Source organism: Empidonax traillii, unplaced genomic scaffold (genome assembly GCF_003031625.1).
Source record: "Empidonax traillii isolate 1590-97213 ecotype Southwest subspecies unplaced genomic scaffold, ASM303162v1 scaffold276:size1176444, whole genome shotgun sequence".
Classification (NCBI taxonomy): Eukaryota; Metazoa; Chordata; class Aves; order Passeriformes; family Tyrannidae; genus Empidonax; species Empidonax traillii.
The window spans coordinates 293,474-312,982 of NW_020955469.1; the positions used below are offsets into that span (position 1 = coordinate 293,474).

The 19,509-nt window shown below is 54.8% G+C and overlaps 1 protein-coding gene across 4 annotated transcripts in view; it reads left to right on the top strand.

The window, feature by feature from the left end:
* The window catches only part of SMG6 (SMG6, nonsense mediated mRNA decay factor), a 108,820-nt gene that overhangs the window by 44,241 nt on the left and 45,070 nt on the right, over positions 1-19,509 (top strand). For all 4 annotated transcript variants that reach the window (XM_027890011.1, XM_027890010.1, XM_027890012.1 and 1 more), the window contains exons 11-13: positions 8,683-8,799; positions 9,311-9,479; positions 17,571-17,772. In XM_027890011.1, coding sequence (XP_027745812.1) covers positions 8,683-8,799; positions 9,311-9,479; positions 17,571-17,772 — 488 coding nt within the window. The remainder of the gene's footprint in view (positions 1-8,682; positions 8,800-9,310; positions 9,480-17,570; positions 17,773-19,509) is intronic.

The window sequence follows — 19,509 nt, forward strand, 5'->3', positions numbered from 1 at the left end:
TTAGATTTGCCAGCCTTTTAGCTGCCAGACAGGTCAAATTCGTGTTGCTGCCAGTTGTTAGCAGCAGAACCTGTGGCTCTGGGGATCATGGGGAGCCTCAAGGCAGTCAGGACTTTGCTGTGCTTGTGTCATAAGTGCCAGTGTCAGCTCACGTGCTTGGAGCAGCTCCAGTGAAGGCAGTGCTGAGAAATGACAGTTTCTCTGGCAGCTCTCCAGATTTGCCAGTGTGGGTGAGACTGGAGGTGCCTTTGCCCCAGCTGTGATGGTTGAGGACTGGTGTGTCTCAGTGCAAGTGTGACTAGTGAAAACTGGGATGTACGTGCCTCCCATGGGCACTGCATGGGCTGTTTCACATCCAAAACTGACTCCTGCAGCCACGCTGGGGTCAGGGGTGCAGAGCAGGATCCTGACCTTGCCAGCTGGGTCAAGCACCCCAAGTGTGGAGGGAGAGCTCCGAAGTGCTGCTTAGTGCAAGTGGAAATGGCTTCAATCTGTGTTTTGACTGATGGGTCTTTTCAGGAAATTTCTGAGAATAACATTTCTAAAAATGGCTGCTTCTTTCCACTGATATTTCCTGGAAAAGGCTGCAGTTAATTTTAAACCACTATCCTTTTCCCTTTTCAAGTGGAAATGGCTTTGTGCTTGTCCTCAAGGCTAATGTCATTCTTTCTGCCCTAGCCTAGGTTGCCTGCCATTGCCTCCTCTTGCAGGTCCTGTTGGTCTCCCAGAGCTGCAGAAATTGGGGTGTTGGGGGCACTATCTGCACATATCTACTTTTCCCATGGAAAATAATAACCGTCTCTCCCCGAGTCACTTCACAATGATGTTCTTTGTTGTTGATTCCTGGCCAGTCCTGAGTACACAAGAGAGCTGTCCCTAAAGTCATTCCCAAAGCTTTGTTCATCAGGGTCAGGAAGGATATACTGAGCTGGTTATCGCACCCCAGGTGCAAGGATCCAGCCCTGCCTGGGCTTAGGGACAATCAGAGCCAAGACGAGCCGGAGGGAGCTGGCAGAACAGAGCTGTCATGGGCAGGCAGCCCCTTCGTGTCGGGCAGAGCGTGGCTTCCCCTGTGGCTCTTGGGCAGCCTGGCTGCTTCGGGTGGGAATATGTCATTAATTTTTATACCTTCCCCTGTAAACCATCGACCCTTTTTATGATGTCATGAGGGATTCCTTAATTTTGCAGCTGCTTCCTGGTTACGTCAGAGAAGAGCCTCCCGTCCTAGAGCCCAGTGCTGCAGTCCAGGATGGCTGGAAACAAATGAAGTGTTGAATATCTAATGGCTTCCACAGGGAGAGCTGCTCCATCCTCCCCAGGCCCCCAGCATTCCTCACCTCCTAGGCCTCCCTCCTTCCCTCCCTCGGACAAGTCAGGGTTTCAGCGAGGAGCAGAGGGAGCCGAGGGCTCCTGGGCGGCCCCAGCTGCTCTGGGAACATGTGCAGCAAGTTCCCCAGCGCTGCTGCAAGTCTGGGCCCTGTGACTGACACCCTCTCAGGCCTTCCTGCCTCTCCATGGTAGGGGGAGGTGGACTGGGGGCATCCATTTTATTACTACAGCCTGAAGGTAACTTTGGGAGGCCTTCAGTCCTGTGTGCTGCAGGTGGTGATGTTCAGCTCAGCCACAGTGCTGGGAGCACTGGGGCTGCCATCGTGTCTGCTGTCTGCAAATTCAGAGTGAGGGAGTGTCCTGCCAGGAGAGCTGCCCGTCTGTTCCCAGGCTCTTTGCAGGGTATTAGCCAGGGCTGAGCGAGTGCCTCCAGGTTCCCAGGCTCTTTCAGGGGGCAGATGAGTGTGTGTGTGTGACTCGCCAGTTCCCAGCGAAGAGCTGGGAGTGCCAGTGACTCACAGGTCCCCTGCGAGGGGGTGTCGGGGAAATGCCCCACAGCTGTGAGCATCCCCCTCCCTTTGCTGCTTTATATTCCCGTCGGTTGTGTGCGGTCTCCACCAGCGGGACCAGCTGCCTGGGCCGGCAGCACAGCTCTCCTTCCCAGCTTCCTGCAGACAGCCCCATCCCGGTGGGCTGCCCTGTAGCCCTGCCAACGCTGCGTCTGGCCGAGAGTGACTCACGGGGAAAACACTGTGTCTGAGCGCTGAGAGAGCAAGCGAATTGCCTTCAGGTGGTGTCAGCTCCGAGGTGACCAGCCTCTGCCTTCTTCCCCACAGGGCAGCAGCCGGCTGGTGAATCAGTTGTCTGTGCCTCCGAGCTGCTGACACATCAGCCGGGTGCCTGGGGCTCTGCTCGCCCCCAGCCCTGCACTCACCGAGCTCCTGCAGCTCCCGCATCCCCTGGCCAGCCCGTTATGTCATCCTTGGGATTGTGTCCATAGACCCATTTGTTCCTTTGACTGCCTTCCCGTATGGCCTCTGGGGAAGGTGGGTTCAGCCGTTGCTCCCTGGGAGCAAAGCACATCCCTGCTGGGATCACCTGCTGCCAGCACTGCTCTGGCTTCCACGGCCACAGCTCAGGTGGGGACGGAGAGGCCAGCATGGAAACTGTCTTGCTGGAGCCCTCTTGACCCTTGGATGGAGCAGCCCGGTTGTTTGAATCAAAGGAACCTGGTCTCCTTTGAGACTCTGAGGCTTGTTGGCTGATGTTGTTTTAAAACTGTGGAAGGTTCAGCATTCCTTGTGTTGCCTTTATCTGGGTGGAGGATGGATGGAGGAGCATGTCCTCTGCTTGCTTGTGAGCCTGGGGGTTGCTGTGGCTCCCTTCCACCGCAGCCAAGGGCACTCTCGGAGCAGAGCAGCTGGGAGCCCTCACTCCCAGCCCCCTGACCCATCCCTGCAAGCACCGCCCTGCCCGAGGCTACGTGTCCTGAGCTCACTCTGCCCCAATTGTCCCTCGCAGGATTTCCTTCGGCACATGGCACTCAAGTGGCCAAAAGAAGCTTTCTCCAGCAAATCCCTCTCCTCGGAGGTGGCTGTCCCTTGCATCGCCTGCTCTTTTCCCATTCCCATTTCCTGTAGCTGGTTGGTTGCCCTAATAAAGGTTTGGCATTGCTGTTTTGCACACCCTAGTGGGAGAGGGGATGTGTTTATCACTTTTCCTGGAGATTATCTGTTTAAGCACTCTCTGACAGTTACAATAACAAGGGCAGCGCGTTGTGTTTCCCAGCAAAAGGACACTCGCTGCTGAAAGATGTATAGCACTAATTAGAAATACATAACATCCGGCCACATGGCAGCCTTCTCCCGGCCGCTCCATTTCCTGAGCTCAGACGACTTTGACGACAGTTGGTTTATGTTTTCCATGAATATAACATTCTCACAGAAACACAAATTTCTCCCTGTTGCAGAAGTCCCCCTTCTCTCTGTCTGTTTCTCCCCCCCTCCCCAAACACCCTTTCCCCTGCGGAACAGGTAGATTTATGGCTGCAGAAATCCTGGGTCGGGCTCTGCTGCCGGCTGGGTGGGAGCAGAGCTCGCAGCCCTGGTGTGGATGCAGGGAGAGCCCAGGTAGGTGCTTGCAGAGGGCGCTGTGGCGGCCGATCCACCCCGCTCCCCAAACACTCCCTGCAAAGGAAACTGCCTCCTGGTAGGAAAGCATTGCTCTCTGTGCAGCCCCAGTACCCAGCTGGAGGAAAAACCCTCTGTCCTACAGGTGAAGAGGAAGGACTCTTCTGCAGCTCAGAGGGTTTTCGCGATCTTCAGAAAAGCCACCTGTCCCTGGTTCCCAGTTGCTCTTGCTCTGTGCTCGCAGTCTGATGCTCATCAGCTCCCCTTTTTTCCATCCCATCCCCTCTTCCTCTCTCGCTTCTGGGCTCTGCTTTAGAGCAGATAGCCTGGGCGCCAGTTGGAGAGGTCTGGGTCCAATCTCCAGCTTGCAGCAAGCAGCAGTGACTAGTAAAAGGACATTTTTTCAGAGGTCCCCACAGGCTGGATGGGAGCAGTGCAGTTGCTCTGCTGCCTGTAACACAGGTTAAATGAAGGGAAGTAGGAAGATGGAGCATGCTCAGGGAGGTGGAAATCTTAGAAGGTTTTAACTCCTGAAATGAATTCCTGTTGAATATGGATGGAAAAACTGCTGTCTTTCAGATGTTTATAGCTTGGCCAAGCGTGGACAGATTTCTAGTAGGACAGGAAAACTCTCTGTAAAAAAGGTTATTCTGCAGCAAAATCTCAGATCCCCGTTCCAGGATTTGCAGTTGCTAGATCAGCTCAAGGAAAAGGTTGTGTTTTTTTCAAACAGGGGTAAGCCACTATCTTGTTTCTTAGCCTTATTCTCACAAGTGGCTGAGCTGTTTCGGCTAAAGATTTCCGGAAGAATTCAAGCTAAGACAGGCACCCAGCATGGAAACTTCAGCTCCAATAGTTAAAGTCTGAGCCAGCTGGAAAAAGGGTCCCACGAGTGGCTGGTGTCAGGCAGGCTTAGTAACACAGTGCTCACAACTGTCAGAGCTCACGTCCTGCTGCTGCTCCAGCCTCTGCAGCCCTGACCTCCATGGGGGCTTACAGGGCACTGCAGGGCTTTCACTTTTTCTGCTGCAGAAAGACAGATCTTCCAGGCAAATTCAGCCTGTGAAGCGTGGGGCAATGCAAATTACCGTCATTTCAGGCTGCTAAGTGTTTGATGACACATTCCTGCTTTAAAACACTCTGCCTGCTCCATTCTAGCCCTGCGCAGCGTTGCACATGCCTGAATTCTGCTGATGTAGTTGTTGTCGGGCTACAAGTGGCCACAGGAGCTCCCAGAAGGAGGGATTTGAGGCTGGCTCAGCTCCCTTCTGTGACTTCAGTGTGGCTCCACGGGCTGTGTGTCAGTACAGCATGCGACAGGGGTGTGGATTTACCTTGAGTCAGTCTTGGCTGCGAGTCCTGAAGCCCTGACCTTAGGTTGTGGTTTAACAAGCAGTTATTGAGGTAGCGGTGCCAGCTTTTCTCACCCACCTCTCCGCCCCCGCAGCTCCTTTGATGGCAGTGGCACAGCTGAAGGGTGACATTTCTAACCCCACTGAGCTGCGTGATCGGGTTCACAGGGTGGCTGCGCAGGCGAGAGCTGAGAGGTGACATGGTGACAGGAGCTGTTTATCCAGTGCTGGCATTAACAGGGACATTTACCGGGTTGCAAGGGGGGAAGGTAGAGGGGGAATGTGTTGTGATTGTTGGTGCTGGATGATTTCCCGCTGTGGCTGCTGGTGGCACATTGGAGCCACAGCTCCAACCACCTCAGGACTTGTGACCTCCTGGCAGCTTCTTTTGCAGGTGATTTCTCGCCATAGTTTGCCTGACACCTCCACACCGTGCCCCAGCTGCACAGCGTGGCTGGGTGTGAAGTGGAGGGTTATCTGATTGCAGCCTGGTTTGGGGTTTCAGGGGAGGAAGTGGATTGGATTTGTGGCAGCTTTAGCTGATGGAGTGCCATCGATGCCACCTGAAGTCTCTGTCACCAAGCTTTTGGTGACTGCCTGCAGGGATAGGATGCAGGGTTGCCTGTGGACCTGATGCTGTCATTGTGCTTCTTGCACCCACGGTGGATCTGGGGAAACATCTGGACATTACAGGGTTTACCCTGACCTGGGCAGTCAGGATCTCTCTGCCTGCTCTGTGGCAGCTGCTCTCCCCAGGTTTTGCTAGTGCTGTGCAACTGCAGGGACAATGACCTAAGTGTCACTGCACCCTCCAGGAACATCTCTTTCCAAGAAGTTTATGACTTAACATGCATTACCAGCAGCACAGACCATTGTTCAGCTCAGAGGTAATGATGCCCTGTGAACTCCAGAGCCGTTTTGTTGCTCCAACTTTCATTTCAGCATATCTTCTACAAAGTCTTTTTCTCTTAGTGCAAGGGTAAGCTCAGACAATGCGTGGTGTGGGCGAGAGACCTTGCTGTGGGTGCAGAGAATTACTTTCCTTACTGCCCATCACTCAAAACATTCCACAGGTTTTTATGTAAACACCCCAAGTGCTTTACCCTTTGACTGTACCCTCACCTTGACTGTCTCCTGTGGCAAGGTAGCCTGGGGTTTGCCACCCCACAGCCTCACATAGTCATCTCCACTGGCTCCCAGCTCAGGGAAAGCCAAAGCTTCCAGCCTCCCAAGGAAAGTGGTGAAAAGGCACAGAGAGAAAGTTTCTCCTGATTTATGGGGCTTTCCTCTTTTGTCCTACAGTTAAGCTCTTAAGAGCCTTTGCTGGCAGGGCTGGGAGCTGGAGTGCTGGTGTATGTTCAGGGGTCTTGAAAAAGCACCCACCTGGATGCTTGTCCTCCCCTGCTGGGGGAGCCTCCTGGGAATGAGCCTGATGAGCTTGGCTGGGGAATGAACTAACAGGACCGAGGGAGTTTAGTGCAATTTAATGATGAGCTAACAACACCCAGAGTAGCTGAGCTGGAACTGTGAGGAAACAGCCCTCAAATGTGGGTGTCCTGTTCCATTTATTTGCACAGTGGGCAGCTTTGCAGGCTGTATTGAGGCTGAGCATTGTTGCAGTACGTTGGAGCACCGTGGCTTTATGAGCTGGTGGGCATGTGGCTCACGTCTGCAGCAACACAAGATGTTTGATGGAGCTGTGGACGTAGTGCTCAGCTTGAGGGAGTGGGTTGCAGACGGCTGTACCTGCCACAGCGCACATGCAAGAAACTTTTTACTGTATTTTGGTTGTTATATTCTGTGTGGGGAACTTGTAGCCTGCAACAAGAGCAGTGGGAAGGGCTGAGGCCCTGCGACCAAGCCTGGCTACACCCACCACAGCACTTGGAGCCAGTCTCTGAAATACACCCTGAAATACAGGTGCTTGTCACTCTCACCATCACAAACACCTTTAAGCTTTGCCTGTTTTGGAGGGGGAGGATGTAGCTTTTGCACCAGCCCAGTTTGGGAGTCACCGCAAGTCTTGTTTGAGCACAGTGCCTGGAGTTCTGGGGATGCTGCCCACTCAAAGTGTGGGGGTGCTTGCAGAAATGCAGAGATTTTCACCCCTTGGGGACTTGCCAGACTCAGGTGTGGCAGCTGGACCACTGTGGTCTTGTTGTGTGTCCATTTAAGACAAGAAGTGAAGACAGTCCAGCATCTCACCAGAGTACAGGAGGAGGGAGCGCGGGGAAGACGACTGTAATTTCTTGGACTGGACTGCGGCCAGAGCACTGGGACTAACACTCTTAATTGTGGGAAAGGCTTCATGAAAGAGATTTACTGTCCCAGAGTGGTCACATCTTTAGTTTTATGTTTCCTCCAAAAGCTGACAGCCCCTGCAGTACGGCACTTCCTACCATTGCTCTGCAGCACCGGCTCAGCCCTGAGCAGAGCAGAGCACCCTCATTCGGCTACCAGGCCCTTTTGGTGCCACCCTGGGTTACACTCAGTGGTCTCTCCACCAGTGTTGAATTTACTGACAGCTGAGGAACTGGCCAAGTGGAGTCTGCAGATCTTCCTCCCTTTTTTTCTGTATTTTCTTGGTGTGTTTTAGTCTTTTTCTGGTTGTTTCTAATCTCCCATGCCACTGCTCTGAAATAATTTGCACTTAAGACCCCACTGTTTGCTCTCTGCACCTCAGGTGTTTTGCTAGCTCCTGGCTGAAATGGAGTCTCAGTGTCTTGCTCTAATCCTCTTGGCCTTTGGCTAAAATCCCTGCTCTGCCACATCAGGGTAGTTCAGCTTCCAACACCTTCTCCATGCTGATGTGCCTGGGAGCTGGGGTCTGCGGGGGATCTCCCTCCCCATCCCATCTCTGGGTCTCCACTCATGGACACCCGTTCGGAGTCAGTACCTGTGTCTTTGTGGTCACTGTGCAAATCCTCTGCCTGGCTTGGGGCAGCTGTTCTCAGCAGGGAAACCCTGGTCCTGCAGCAGGTGATGCACAAGCCAGTGAGGAGCATCCTGTGCAGAGCAAACGGCACAGGCGGGTGGGAACCCCCTAAGTGGTGCGGGTGCATCCAGTCCCGCTGGTTCTTCCCAGCCAGCCACTCCCCCGCTTCTCAGGAGAGGATGTGAATGGAGGGCAGAGGGGATTGGGAGCCAGAGGCTGCCCGTGAGGCTAAAAACCCTTCTGGGAGCAGCCGGCAGTGCCTGAGTGCTCGCGGGTAGCCTGGCATTCCCCACGAAACTCTTGGCCTTGCTCTGCGTAACCCACGCCCGGCTCCAGGCAGTTCCCTCGAGCCAGCTCCCCGCTGCTCTCAGCAGCCTCAGAAGTGGTTTCTGGCTGGGTGTAGATGTGCCGGGGGGATTTGCTCTCACTCCGAGCCGGCTCTGTTTGGAAGAGCTGTGGTCGTGTGGCATCTACTTGAGTAACAGTTCCAATTAAGCTCTCTTGACAAGCTGTTGTGTGACTGCTGAACTAATGGGAGGAGCCCCCTCCTCAGCTGCTGAGGTTAAAACTCCAGCAGGGACAGAGATCAAACATGCAGCTAATTACCCTTTTAACACTTAAACATAGCCCCTTCCTTCAGGGAAAGGCAGCAGCTCCAGGCAGCAGCTTCTGTGCTGGGAGCCCTCAGTGCCAGCTTGGTGCTGGCTGGCCAAGCCCACACAGTGGGGTTGGGCATGGTGTGGGCAGTGTGGCTGCAGCCTCTTCCTGCTCCAGGTTGGCTACTCATCACCTTTTTTCCCCCTGCATGGAACAGTTGGGTCCAGGACAGGTGTGAGCTGGGGAATTGCTCATCCCTGCCCCGTGTGGGATGTGGAAAGGGAGGCTTTGAAGGCAAAGCAGGATGGAACATCTGACCCAAACCCTCTCTGTCTCCTAGAGTGCATCTCTGAGGACTGTCGCTCCGTCATCCAGGAACAGGCCACAGCTCTGGGGCTCTCCATGTTTGCACTCTTGGTGAGGAGGTGCACCAACCTGCTAAGGGAATGTGCGCCAGGTAAGGAGTTGCCGGCAGGATCCATGCAGAAGCCCATGAGGCAGCCTGGTGGGGTTCAGGCCCACGTTCCCTGCTGCTTTGTACACCCCTTCCCCTCTGCTGGGGCCCATGGATTCTCTCCAAGTATCCCAAACTCTGCCCAGGTTATGGCTGGATCATTTGTAGGAAAGCCCCTGATGTGTGCAGGCAGAAATGTTTGGAAGAAAGAGAGAGACTCAGGGTATGCTTTCTGCTAGCTATTGGGAAACTTCACAAAACTAGGACCTTGGAATCCTATCTTTATGACTGTTGCAGTGACACCCCACTGCCCTCAGTGAAAGGGATCACAGACCCTCAGGCCAGTCTGTATAGGGAGAACAGATCTGTCTTTGTGCTTACTGTGGGTTGTGGCTGTTCCCCTGTGTGTCCAAAGCTGGGATGTTGGGATCTGTGTCATTCATCCCCAGTCCCTGCCTGAGCCTGCTTCCTGACTGTGGTGAGCTGGCTCAGCTCTCACATCTTGTATTTGCAGTTCAGGCACAAGAGATGGAGCAGGAGGATGAGGAGGATGACATCAAGGTCTCTGCCTTGCCCCAGGACCTGAAGGAGCTGCTCCCCAGCGTGAAAGTCTGGTCGGACTGGATGCTTGGCCACCCGGACACCTGGAATCCTCCTCCGACCTCTCTCGAGCTCCCCAAACAGTACGTGCATCCTCTGGTTTGTCTTCTGGTGTCTGCTCCCTGGGCTCCTCATGCCACCCTTCCCTCTTGCTCATGCTTACTGCTGGCTGTGGCACTCTGACCTGAGCACCCAGGCAAGGTTCACTTCCTGGGGAATATTTGGGGATCTTCTTCACTGATGTGTGGGTGGGGCTGGAGGGCCTCTGAGGGGGCTTGGCGGGTGCCTCTTGTTTTCATGTGTTTGAAGATGGATCATGAGATGAATTTTTACCTTCTGCTTTGGATTTGTGTCTGGTTTGTTTGGGATACCCCTCTTTTAGGTGTTCCACTGGCCCAGCCAGCTGGACAGGCAGGGCCTCCCTCTCAATCAGAGGGAACTCCCATTTCCAGCATGAGCATTTTGTTGCCTTTTTTTTGACTGGGTTGGGCCAACCTTGGTCAGGCTGGGCTGGCCTGGAGCAGCTCGCCTGTTCCTGGAGCTCCCAAAGTCGCCTCCCCTCTGCTTCAGAAACCGCTTTTCTCTACCCTGCGGTGCACAAAAGGGTTAATTTTCTAAACTGGCCGATTTCAGCCCATTAGTCCATAATGCGGACTAGGCAATTTGCATATTTTTGGACAGAAAATCGAGTGAAGGGGCCAAGTATGGAGTATGCGAAACAGTGTCTGAGCATGCTCCGTAGCTGCTTTCCCGCAGGATTTTCCATCTGCCTCCGGTACTCCGGATCCAGAGCCTGAAATCACGTCTTATTGTTAATCCAAAGGAGCCAGAACCCAGGGTGATGGGAAGGCGCATTAAGAGTAATCCAGCAAAGTGGCTTAACCATTAATGGGTCCCCGCTCCGTGCGTCAGGTCCAGTCCTGCTCTCCTAGTTTATTGCCTCTTACTCCAGTTCTTTTTCATTTGGCTGAGGAAATGGAAATCTCACACAGGAAGTTCTGGGCCTCATTTTGTGGAGATGGAGTCTGTTTTCTGTTTGTCGGCTGCTCGGTGTGGGACCGCTGCCTGCTCATGTGAACTGCTGCCCATCTTTGGGCAGGAACTCAAACTGGGATCCGTCACGTGAACCCGCCTGCACCAATCCCCCCTTCCCCTCGCGCTGCCTGCGCAGGGAGCCGCTGAGCCCTTGGCCACGGGCAGCCTCGAGATGGAATTTCTGATTGGGTTCATGCAGCCAGCACTCGGCGCCTTCCCTGGGATGAGCTGCTCCCCCCTCCTGCGGGGCGCAGGGCTGTGTCCTCCCAGGATCATGGAGCAGGTGTGGGCTTCTGCTTGCCCAGCGGGGTGGGAGAGAAGGTGGTAGTGGTGGCAGCCTACCCTGTGGCACATGGCTCTTTCAGATGTAGTGAGCGTAGGCTGAGGGACTCCACAAGTCTGCTCCGTGGAGGAATGAGGGTCTTCTTCTTGCAGCAGAGGCCCAGCTGCTTCCTCACTGGGCCCTCTCCACAGAGGGTACCTGAGCAGCCCCTCTTGTCCCACCATGCTCTGGAGCAGGGACAGCCTGCCCCACGTTGGCTCCTCCACTCTTTGGCTCACCCGGAGAATCTGCCTTACCCGTGGTGAGGAGATTGGTGCTCTTTCAGCCCAGAGCTCTTGCATGGAGTGTTGGTGGTGGTCCAGGACTCTGGGTCAGCTGCAGCTGAGCTTTCCTGGAGATGCAGATAGGGATGAGCAGCAGGGAGCCTGCTCTGCTGTTGGGCATGACCTGGGATTTGCAACGTGTTCCCTGGGGGTAGGAAAGGAAAAGGAGAGCACTGGGTTAGTGTTTCAGCTTTTTATTGACACAAGCCTGCTGGCTGCCCTGGGGCTCTTCACTAACCAGGTAGAGCCACTGAGTCCAGGGGTTTAGATAGGAGCAGCTTCAAAGAAGTTTTGAAGTATAACATGGGTCAGAGCAGCAGGCGTGGTGGAGTAAGCCAAGGTTTATGGGCAGGGTGAGCTCAGGAGCAGGGAGAGCATGTGAGGAGCAAGCACAGATGCCAAGTTGAAGAGCTGAGTAAGGGACCTGTGCCGTGTCACTCATGCTCCATGCCTCTCTCTGGTGGGCTGTGCCGCAAGGTCCCACCACTGCCAATGGAAAAGCTGGTTGGACACACTTAAACCACTTTCATTGCCCCTCTTGATGGTGTGGGCATGGAAAAGGGACAGCAAAAATCCCCTTAAGCTCAGAAGCACCCTGCAGGGATGCCATGAATGTGCTAAAGCTTCTGGAAAAACCAGGCCTCATACCCACCTGGCAGCCCGCTAGGAGCCCAGAGCTCGCATCAAAGTGCAGCTCATCCGGGGCCAGCGCTGCTGCCAGAAAGCCGGCCTGGGCTCAGGGCCAGCGGGGCAGCTTGTCAAGACTCCACCAGAGCCTCGGGCCTGGGCTGCCGGGGCTGTGTGTCCCAAGGCCTCCGCTCACGCTGCGTTCGCCATGTTCACAATCGCTCGTTCTTCGTATGGGAGAGAGCTGGGGGACTTTGAGAACGTCTAAACTCAGCCCAGCTGTGGCAGTTGGTTTATTGCTTTCAGCTGGTACTTGAACCCGGGTCCTGGTCTTGGAGTCTTTCCCAGGTTTAATCCCCGGAGCTTTCTCTGCAGCTGTATGACACTGCGCTGACCCCGAATGAGGATAGGAAAATAGAAACGGTGCCAAGCCAGAGTCTCTTTTTCATTTGGAGTCTGGCTGTCTGCCCATGACCAGGGTTACATAATGGGAAACATAGCTGGGGCTCTGGAGAGCCCGCGTTTCACCACGCTGCCCAGACCTTCGCGTTCTGATGCTATATATCTTCCTAATTGTAGCTCGGATGCATTTATCACACTGCTGGATTTGAGTCCGTACAATAAAAAAAAAAAAAAAGAACCAACCCCACACCAAATTCCTCAGCTCGCTGCTTTCCCCCTTGGACAGAGGCGGAGGGAAAGGTGTGAGGGGTGAGTGCTGCTGAAACCCGGCATGTGGATGTGAGCCATCAGGAGTGGGCTCTGTGGAGCAGGATAGGAGGCTCAGGTAGGCTGTGTCTTCAGGGTCCTTTGCTTGGTGGGAGCTTGGTTCCTGGCAGGCATCCTCTCCCTACCTGGGGGCTCAGTGGTCCCAAATTTAACCCGAGCAAGAAGCTCCATCTTTCCCCAAAACCACCCTCCTTGGTCTAGTGTACTCATCCAGCTCTTGTCCACACTGCCTGGTCACCATGGCTCAGGGGATGCCCTGGAACAGGTTTCCAGGCTGATGTGTGCATTTGAGAGGTGAAGGGTGTCCTTCCTATTTTGGAAGAGGGACTCAGCAAGCTTTCCATGGCTCTTTCCTCATGTGTTTCCAGAATAGGAGCTGTCCAGGTGAATCCATCTCCTTTTGGGCTGTGAAGAGGGCTGCAGAGGGGAGAGCAAAACTGCTCCTTGCTCCGCTTTGCTGCCACAATTAATCCACTGCTAAATGAAGTACAAGAACCGACGGGGAAGCCACTGGCTAGACAGACACACTGCTGCAGGGCTGACCCTGGCAAATTCATGCTCCTTACGCTTGGAGCGAAGGGCCTCTCAGTTTGTGGAGACTGTCTGCAAGCATTTAAAAATGGTTAATTTAAACCAAGTATTAAATTAAATCCAAAAGCTGTGAGCACATTCTAGAGCTTACCTTCCCAGAGAGATCTGCCAGATCGCTCTCATCACATCGCTCTTGCAGAGAAGTGTCACTGAGATGGCAGCTCCCACTGGGAGAGATGGACAGAGTCTTGGACAGGGGTGCCAAAACATTGCTGGAGTCTGCTGAAGACTAAATGGAAAATCCCTTTTGCAGATCCCAGCCCCAGTAATGCTGGCCACCAGAGTTTCCCTATCGAGACATCAAAGCGAGGATTCAGAGGTGTCTCTGTAGTGTAAACCTGGCTGAGAATGAAGGTAAAGTTGACCAAAGCAGAAGCCAAAAGTCTCTGTGGAGAAGGGGGCTGTGGCGAAGCAGAGGCTGGCTGAGAGGAGACTGCACCTCTCCTGGGGAGGAAGTTGTCCCTCCAGCTCCCAAGGCAGGTTCCTGGGAGAGGAATGGGTTTATGGATGCCCAGCTGGCCAAAGGGACCGTGTGCAGGGCAGGGTGGCAGAAACCATTGGTGCAGAGGAGCTGTGACCACCTCATCCTGCTCTGTCTGAGCCCAGGACAAGGTTGGTGAACACCTTTTGGGACGAGCTCCCACGGCCAATCTTTTTTGCTCCTTACAAAGGAGCTGCTTTTAATTCAGCCTCCCCTGGTCCAGGAGAGAGGAAACCCAGGAGGAGGATGCGGATCACCTCATCCGGTGGGCACTGGGAGCCGGGGGGTGTGCAGTGCCTGGCCCCGGGAGCTCACAGCCCCGGGGCGTTTGCCATCTGCACGGCAGCGCGGCTCGGGCCGGCTGGGAACACAATGCAGGGCTTCTTCTGCGCCGCGCTTTCCGGGTTTGTTCTGCAGCTGTGGAGTTTGGATGTTAGTGTTTAAACAAGCTGGTATTACACAGGAAATGGCCACCTCCACAGGCCCCCGCAGGCTTGTAACATGGGGTCATTGTGCTTGATATTAATCACCAGGCAGCCCGCGCCCCCAGTGAAGATGGTGGCTCACGCCGGAGCGCTGCGCAGCACTGCGGCCGCGGGGATTCGGCGAGCATCAGGCTCACTCTGGTGCCCTCTGCTCTCCCCACGCTTTGGTGCGTGCATTTTGCCTTGTGGTGATGCCCATACGGGCATCATCCTTGCCAGGAGCTATCCCCAGTCTCTCCAGGGCCACACTCGGCCCCAGGGCTGCGGTCCAGCTCGCTGCGCACTTGTGCGGCTCTCACCATGGGCTGGCCGGGCCGTGTCCCGTCGGCGTGCAGCTGGGCTGCGCTCACACTGACAGCTACATTAAACCTGGAATCCTGAGGCAATAAAAAAGAAATTAACTCTTATTTTTTTTTCCTGTCCTGGTGGAATAAGCAAATGTAAATGTGTCTGTGGGGAAGTGAATGAACCCCCGTTCTGAGGAAAGACCTCGCGCTAACCCCCTTCTCGCTTCCTCGGTTAAAAGCTCTGGGAGCCTCGTCCCTGTACCTGGGAGCTGCGTGCCTGGGCTCAGTGTCAGTAATTCAGGGCCTCCCTCCGCAGAGGGACAATGAAGCTGTGGCACTGTGCATGCACAGAGCTTCCAGGCACCTGGGCCTGCCTGGGCTCTGCAGAGAGGCTCCAGCGTCGTTGCACTGTGGGGTGACATAAGCCAGAAATGTCTGGGAGTGGCCATGAGGTGGTCCTGGGCAGAGGCAGTGGGGAGAAGGCATGTGACAGGGCTCCTGGATGTTGTGCATCCTTCCAGGGTGAGTGCGCATCCCATCAGGAGATCCACAGGGCCCTACATGTCAACAGGAGCTGTTTGCCCTCACTGGCTTTTCCAGCAGGTAGCAGATGGTGAATGATATTGGTGGTGGCAGTGCTGTGAGATGTGCTGCAGAGGAGGAGCTGCACCCAAGGGGATGACAGAAAATGGTCAGACCTGATCTCTGCAGTGCTGCCTCTGCCATCACAGGAGAAAACCAGAGCAGAAATGCCAGCATCTTCTTCTTTGATGGCTTTTTGAAGGCTCTGCAGGGGGCTGCAGGAATTGCATTGCAGTGAGATCTAGCTACCTGGGGAGCCAGCACAGTCTGAGGTTTGAAGCAAGCCCAGGGTGGGAACCTGTCACATTCAGGGCAAATGGCAGATGTGGCAAGGCACTGTGAAGCTGCAGATGAAGGATGAAGTGACAGGGACTGCTCTCACACTGCAGGGTGGTGAGGGGTGCTCTGCTTGGCAGTGATGCAAGGGGAGAGAGAAGAGGGGACCAGTAGGCTGGGTGTCTGCAAGGGCATTAGCAGTGTCAGCTGGGTGACTGTTCATGTGGCATTTTTCTGATTTTGGATGCCAAGCCCTGTGGAAAAAGATGCTCCCTGTACTTGGTCTGTGCTGCTCCTTCACCTCCGTCCCTTCCTTACCCTGCTGTAGATTCCCGTCCAGCCCAACATCCCGCCGCTGTCCTCTGCCTCTCTCCCACACTCACTGCTCTTCTCCATCCACAGCCTGCAGCTCTACTTTTTTGGGAATACAGGCAAGCTCTCTGCAGTGTGTTTTTTCCCCTTCTCCTCTTCCCTGGCCCCATGCACCTGGCTGTCCCAGCCCCCTGGGAGTGTCCTCTGCATCCGCGTCTGTCCCCAACACCTCTGTGTGCTCGTTCCCTCGTGGTTGCGGGCGCTCTTCCCGTTCCTCTCCCCGCTGATGCCTCTGCACCTCCTTCATCCCAGCCAAGCCCTCATGGCAGCCCAGCCGTGGGGCCCCACCAGTGCTATGTGACCGGCCGCAGGCAGCCGAGCCCAGTTGCCAAGAGGGCACTGGGGGAGGCTGAGCCTCCCAAGCCCTGTGCATCTCCCATGGGCAGAGCTCGCCTTGGAGGTGGCCCAGAGCAGCCCTATCACATCCGGTGCTTGTCTCTGCAGCCCGGGCCGGAGGATAAACTATCAGGGCTGTGGGGCAGTGGATCATTCCTCTTATTATTTTCTTCTTTTGCAGATAGGGGTCGTGGAAAGTTCAGTTCCTTTTAACCCTCGCAGCTCTGTTTATTTTCCAGCTGGTAGCACAAACGCAGCGTTTCCCATTACATCACAAAGGGCCTCGGACAGATCCCTCCGAAAAACGTGTTGCAACTGTTTATTTTTTTCCATATTTAAACATTTCTGACAGCCAGACCTGGCTGGGCCAAGCGATGGAGCTTTGTGAATGAACCCAGCTCCTGCTGTCTGTGACCAGAGGGTTTTGAAGGACCTCTTCTCCTCTGCAAAACGTGGGGTAGGGCTGGCTCAGGGACGTGGGCGACTCTGCGTTACATGTGTGCTGATTACGTGCCGGGCTTTGATTAATGGCTCCTCATTCTGCCTGGCTCCCAGGACGCTCTTGAAAACAAGATGTTTCATTTCAGTGTGCTTTCCTGGTACATTGATTCCCGTAAATAACCGAGTGCAGACTCTGTCCACCTGGAGCAGTTCAAAGAGCAGGGGGCCTCCCTGCAGCCCTGGGCTGCCTCGGCCCGCACCGGTCACTGCTGCACCCCTGGTGATGCTGACTTCCGTGTGCTTCTCAGTGCTCCAGAGGTGGGGAGCGGAGGAGCAGCCCTCCTTACTGCCACCAGAAGCAGATCAGCCCCAGTTTCCTCTATTCGCTGCTTTCATCCCAGTCTGTGCACTTAAAAAAAACCCAATCTGAGTGTTTTTAGAAACAGGAGGAAGAAACGCAGTGCAAGACAGCCTGGTCAGCTGTAGTACCCCTGTGCTTGATGCCTGCTTCCCTGCTTTTCCCCATGCTGGCGCTCTCTGGGGTGCTGAGCTCTCCCCAGGGTGCTCAGCCATGGGGATGTGTGATGGGGATGTGCGGAGAGCAGTCCAGGGCTGCTGGTGGCCTCGTGTTCGCACCCGGCTCCCTGCACATCACTTCCACTCTGGGAAGGTGAGACACGGCAGAGGCAGCTTTGCAGGTCACTCGTGAGTGTTGAAACCCTTGGCCAGAAGCAAAACATGGCTTTAACCCCCGCATGGGTGGGGTTTAACTGAGAAAATCTCTGTGCTGTAGAGCGAGGCTGCAGCACATGGTCGCAACAGGTAACAGCTGTGCAAGGGAGAGTGCCCCAGGCTGGGCTGGAGCCCCCTGGGCTGGATTGGAGCCCTCCAGGAGCCCCTTCTGCCCTGACAGCAGTGCGGGTGTCCAGTCTGTCCTCCCAGCAGGCTTTAAAATTAAGTAACAAACATCATTTCTCCCATCTGGAATGAGCTGGGTTCCTGCCGGCGCTGCATGGGGAAGCTGCTCCCTGCGGATGTGCCGGCTCCGGAGTGGGCAGAGGTGGGCAGAGCAGTGGGAAGGGCCAGTTCCCGGGAACTGGCCCCATCCAGGGGGACGGGTGGCCGGTGTCAGTGCTGGCGGGTGAGGGTTACAATCCCTCCTGGGTTCGGTGCCAGCGCAGCTGTGCCGGAGCCCTCCCGTGGGGCAGGGCAGCAGTGGTGTCGTGCCTCGCCTCGCCTCACCTCTCTGGTATTCGCTGCAGCATTGCAGGCAACTCCCAACGCATTCCAGCCCTGAATTGCTCACGTCTCTCCTCGTTCTCCCAGGGTCTCAGTAGATGTGTGGGCGACGCTGGCTGACTTCTGTAACATACTGACCACAGTGAATCAGTCGGAGGTGCCCTTGTACAAGGACCCAGATGACGACCTTGCCCTGCTTAGCCTGGAAGAGGATCGGCTGCTCTCGGGCTTCGTTCCCCTGCTGGTCGCCCCCCAGGAGCCCTGCTACGTGGAGAGGACCTCGGACAAGGTCAGCAGTAGGCCAAACATCCCCCCTCAATTCCTCCAGACTTTTTATTCTTGGGAAGTTTTCTGTGCAAACGGAACACGATTAAGTCATTGAGAAGGGTGTTAAGGGAAAATATCGACCTTTCAGCCGCTGACATCCAGCTCTGTGTCATGAAAACCCCTCTCGACTTCCTCTGGTGTGTGTGTGCTCGCTGGCATGTTGTATATACGATCATTTCCTCACTTGTTTAAATAGTGCAGCTTGTGTTGGCAGAGCTCTCGGTGCACTCCAAATGGTTTGCATCATGCTTAAAGCACCCTCCCCCTCCCCCCGGCCACAAAACTCTGCCTTAGGAAGGCAGCCAGGACTTTTTTCCTTCTCTAAAGAGGAGAGTGATAAATAGGTGACTAGAGAGAAGCAGACACCATGTGTTAACGTACAAAAGGCTTTTAGGAATATGAAGCATTCCCCACTGCCCGCTCTCTATTTTCCTTTCTTTGCTCTAGGAGCCCATTCTAGCCTGAACTTTCCTTTGGCTGTTTGTTTTTAGAATAATGAAATCAGTTCCCTTGTTGATGTGGGGTTTTGGGTCTGCTCTCTGCCACCACCTGGCCAGGAGGGATCCGGGGGCTGCACTTGAAGAACGTGTCTGAGCCTGATGGGGGATGGAGGAGGCACAATGGCATTTGTTTTGCACGCCCTTGGAGGCACGGCAGGATGAGAGTGGCTCTCAACAGTTTCCTGCTGAGAGGCAGAATTGCAGCTCCAGAAATGCAGCTCATCTGGGAAGTCCCGGCGCCTCCTCCCTGAGCGGTTGGTGCTACGGGAGGAGAAGTGGGGATGCAGAGGGCAAGTTTCTGTGGAGAGCCTGCATGTGACAGGGGCAACGTGCCTTCCCATGTGCCACTTCTTCTTGACATTTTCCTGAAATGACGGTGAGAAATTTAGGACCTTTCTCACAGAGGGACCAAAAGGTGCGAATTTCTGTTTCACTTCTCTGTCTGCCCAACCTGTGCTCGCAGCACTGCCTGCAGCAGAGGAGCACAGGGTAAAAGGGTAAAACCGAGAGCCCTCCCGATTTGGGGAAGCACCTTCGTCCAGGAAGTCGCTGTGGAAACGTGAATTTTCGAGGCTCTATTTGATGGGGTTAAAATAAGAAGCGTGTGATTGCCACTGCTGCCCTAAAGTAGCCTGTTTGCCCTGTGTGTGCCTCGTGGGAGTCCTGCTGGGGACGGTCCCAATGCCCCACTCCCCTACACAGATATTCTTTTCCCAACAGCCACGATCCAGAGTCCCCAGCAGGCAGGTGAGGTGGCTGAGCAGCTCTGCCTGGTGCCCCATAACTTGTGGGAGAGGGTCAGAATTCCCTGAACTCTGCCTCTGCTAACCACACACTGGTTTATTCGGAGTGCCATCTACCTGCCCTGCCAGGCACTTGCACTCATCTTTGTGAAATAAGAGACGTGACTTTGTCCTGTAGCTACACCTGAGCTTCTGAACTGAGTTATCCCTGTCCCAGCTCCCTTTGCCTCTGGTGCTTTATAAAGAAACTGCACAACTCCTCAGGTGGGAGCTGGTGCCCCTGCAGCTCAGCACCAGCCACCCAGGCATCTGGGGATATCAGGCTTGGCGTTAGCTCTGCCAAAAAGGCACAGATCCCAGAGGGAAGCAACCAGGCCTGGCTGTGCCTGTATGCCCTTTATTTCTTTCTGAACAGTGTTTTCATTAATGGTCAGACAGGTGAATCAGCAGGTGTGT